We start from the raw sequence: 4071 nt of genomic DNA, 5'->3' as shown, positions 1-4071 counted from the left end.
CTCTTGTGCTATAGGCTCTATCTCTAGCAGTGATGAAGGCTACCTCCATAGATGAGGCAAGTTTTCACTTGTCTCTATAGCCCAGACCTACGTCAACTCAAGAGAAGCAGTTATCAGGTTATATAGTATTTAAGGTAGTTGTGGTTTTACTGCAAAACACACCTTTAATGGCTGTCTGACTCTCAAGCAACGGACACTGATGGCAGTAAGTTCTGCAAACTACTTGCATCTAAATCCAAGAGAGAAAGCCAGACCATGACCTACTGCAAGAGCTGTGACAGCAGGAGAAGAAAAGAAACTAAAAACCTACACAACTCTGAACTTCTGCTCCCCTACCAACTTTGAAGGGGGAAGCTTCCCTATGCTCCAAGCCCCACTCCTCCCACTAGCAAGATGTATGACTGGCAACATCTGAGCCATACACGTCCCCTTGATTTAACAAGCGTTACCAGAATGACTGTTCTCACAGAAGCTCATCCAGAAGGCAACCCATGGGTGCATAATCATTTCATACATGAACAGTTTCTGCTGGACTATCTGTAGTGCAGCACAAAACCAATAATAAATTAAATGTAATGGTAAATCTAATCTTTGACACACAGCAATGATACACAATACTACAATAAAGAAAGAAAAGCATACATTTTGGGATGGTAACAGAAACCTGGCGAAGCAAGAAGCAATCTCAGAAGCAGGAATTGAACCCAAAACATGAGATAAGTATCACAGCAAGTTCTTACACAGGTGTATAAATATCTAGCACAGAAGGTTTAACAACAGTTACAACTGGCTCATATCACATTTCTTCATTGTATGGCTTACTGTTGATTCACAGTAAATTTTCAGCTTGAAGAAAGTCTAGGCTAAGCACCTGGAAGCAACTTCTGAATAATAATAATAAAAATCTATGACATAGTAAAGGAAGTAACAGGAACTCCACTTGTCATGCTGTTAATTACTTATCTGTTCAGTGGCTTCACAATAATAAATCTAAGATGCCTCACAGAAGAGCTCTAGCCAATCTTGACGTCGCAAACTGAGGGGCTTTTATTTCACTTGTCCAGCTACCCACCCTCATGGGGGCTACAGCTGCTGCAGAGTCAGCAACAGGGAACACACAATGCACTCCAGCTGCTGAAGTTTAAATCATCCTGCTCAAACTCACTGTCACTAGTAGGTTGAGCTAAGACCCTGATTATGAATTAAACAAATACTGGTCTGAGCAGCTATAGGCTTCATAAAGCAGGGACAGAGATCCAATCTGTTTGTCCTGGCTTCAGCTGGGATAGAGTTAATTTTCTTCTTGGTAGCTGGTATAGCGCTGTGTTTTGGACCGAGGATGAGAATAACGTTGATAACACACTGATGGTTTAGTTGTTGCTGAGTAGTGCTTACACAAAGTCAAAAACTTCTCAGCTGCTCACACTCCCCTGCCAGCAAGGAGTCTGGGGGTGCATAAGAAGCTGGGTGGGGGCACAGCCAGCTCAGCTTCCCCAAACTGGCTAAAGGGATATCCCATACCGTATGATGGCACTGCTCGGGACTGGCTGGGCATTGGTCACTGGGTGGCCAGCAATTGCATTCTGCATCACTTGTTTTGTATTTTCTTCTATTATGTTCCCTTCCTTTGATGTCCTAACAAACTGTCTTTACCTCAGCCCACCAGTTTTACCTTTTTTCCAACTCTCTTCCCCCACCCCACTGGGGGAAAGCAGGCGAATGGCTGTGTGGTGCTCAGCTGCCTACCAGGTTAAACCACCACACTGTTGCTGCCAGGTTTTATCATCTCTGCCTCGAGCACAACCTGAGGCTCAGTCTATTAAGTTACAAGTTGCCTCCTATTAAGCTGATCCTGAACACAAGCAATCTTCCTGCAAAGTACCATGAAAAATATACAGACTGGACTTCAGAAAACTGTGCTGCACTTCCACCAGTTCATCTTCAGCAGCAGGTGAGGTTCAACCCATACAAAGGACAGGCCTCCTTAAGTCACGATGTGAGCAGATGAGTCAGCACAGCACTTGTGTTTGAACAGTTAGTTACATTTCCTAACTGGAGATCAGGCAAAGACACTAAAAAAACCCTAACCAACCAAATGAACAACAAAAGCACAAAAAAAAAAAAACCAACCAGAAAACATGGAAAGAACAAGTCTGTACTGGCAGGGAAATGAACTAGCAGTCATGCTTGTGATTTGCTCTATCTAGACTAGCACGATTCTCAACTTGTTTTTGTAAGCACCTACAAGGAGAATGCACTTTTCTATCTTGCAACTGTTGTGTCTTCCTTACTTTGCCTACCCTCCTGTTCACTAGAAGATGAAAGAGTTAAATTCTTGATCAGCACACCAAGATTTAGGTAAATTGTTTTATAGATAACTGAATGACTGAAGAAAGTTAAAGATAAGTAAAGATGACAAAAGCACCTAGGACCAAAGGTTCTCTCTCATCAGCTGGGATCCTTAAGCAGGTAATACACAGAACAAAGTATGAGGCTTGCAGAAGAGAAAAAGAAAGCACAAATCCATGAGAAGCCCACAGAGATAACAAGCTCCCATGGGCTTGGGGAAGCTCATGGGCACTGAGGCAATAAACCCAATTCTGTTCACATATGCTGTGTGCCCGAAGTATTTCTATGCTCTGTATGTGATACACATATAATACTCCAGGGAAACATCTTTACATGCACAGTTAGCCTAACAGATGCTAGAGGAAAAGGCACTTCATATTGTCCTCTCATCATGCTTGAGAAGGTAGGCAGCTTGCCCAGCCAAAAAAGCAGCATGCCATTGGCACAGAAGTCCCATATAAGTAGCTTTGTTAAATCTCCAATGCATCTACCATTCTTCTCCACATAGCTTTCTAGCACATAGGACTACTCCAGACAGTTCACTTCCTACCTTTGAAAGCAATCCCTGCATTGTTAACGAGGACATTCAGCCCGCCATATTTCTCCTTGAGGAAGTCACGGAGAGCTCTGATGCTCTGCAGATCATCGATATCCAGCTGATGGAAGAGTGCACGCAGACCTTCCTCCTGGAGCTTTGCCACTGCTTCCTGGCCACGGCCAGGGTCTCGGGCTGTCAGGTACACATCCCCAGGGAACTGCTTGCATAGAGCCCGCACAATTGCAAAGCCGATCCCTTTATTGGACCCGGTCACCACAGCCACAGGCACGTTGGACATTGTCCTCTCTGAATGTATGCCAAAGTGAGAGTCACTGCAAACAGCAAAGAAGAAAATTTCATGCTCAGGTGGTCAAAGATAGCTATCTGAAAATGGATTAAAGTGCTTTTTCTTTAAAATCCTATTTAGAATTCCACTTTGAACTATGTAAACCTACGCTAGAATGCACACTAACTATGAAAGCAGCAGGAGGTACTCACAGAGAAATACATGTCTAGTATTAAGGTTTTGAAGAAAGCCAACCCTTTGACTGGGGAAAACCAGAAAAGCAAGTAAACGACTAGTCTTTAGTACTAAATTAGCTTTTTTTTTATGGGAATAAGCTTCTCTGTGCAAACACTTTACAGGAATACTATTTCCTTTTTTTGAGGATATTCAACTGGTTCAGTTCAACCACTGATGCAGTCAAAGCTGAAAAACTCAGGCTCAAAAAAGGGGGAGGAGTGGCTTGATCTTCAAGTGTGGGGCAACCAAACCTAGAGTTTTTAGAGGGACACAGTGGACCACAGACTGGCTACAGTGTTTCCTCTGTTTAATGCATCAGTCAGTTGTAGGTACGGAGAGCTCGCTAGTTTTTTGTTTTGTTTTTGTTTTTTCATAGACTTGTCATCTTTGAAGAAAACGTATTTGCCTTACAAACACAAGTTCAAAACACTGGTTTTGTTCACTCCTGACTTAATTGCTACCTCCCTTCCAAATTAGCTAACCACAAGCAGACACCTAGCAAGGATGATCCCCCAGCCACTGACTGACTTCACCAGGGCCAGGGCCACCCTCCCGGTTAACCACCAAGGTCCCACCTCGCTGCAGACCGGCACGCTTCACTCGTTACCGCCTGCCCAGGGCCAGTTTTCCTTCCTAAGGAGGACGCGAAGCAAACCGCGAT

The 4071-nt window shown here is 43.8% G+C and overlaps 1 protein-coding gene across 1 annotated transcript in view; it reads right to left on the bottom strand.

The window, feature by feature from the left end:
• LOC103773986 (carbonyl reductase [NADPH] 1-like) overlaps positions 1–3218 on the bottom strand; it is a 6144-nt gene extending 2926 nt beyond the window's left edge. Inside the window, exon 1 of the mRNA XM_008941367.1 lies at positions 2900–3218. Coding sequence (XP_008939615.1) covers positions 2900–3185 — 286 coding nt within the window. The 5' untranslated portion in view covers positions 3186–3218. The remainder of the gene's footprint in view (positions 1–2899) is intronic.
• Positions 3219–4071: the final 853 nt, after the last annotated feature.

This window comes from Merops nubicus, unplaced genomic scaffold (assembly GCF_000691845.1).
Source record: "Merops nubicus isolate BGI_N331 unplaced genomic scaffold, ASM69184v1 scaffold20955, whole genome shotgun sequence".
NCBI lineage: Eukaryota > Metazoa > Chordata > Aves > Coraciiformes > Meropidae > Merops > Merops nubicus.
This window is presented reverse-complemented; position numbering and strand designations above follow the sequence as displayed.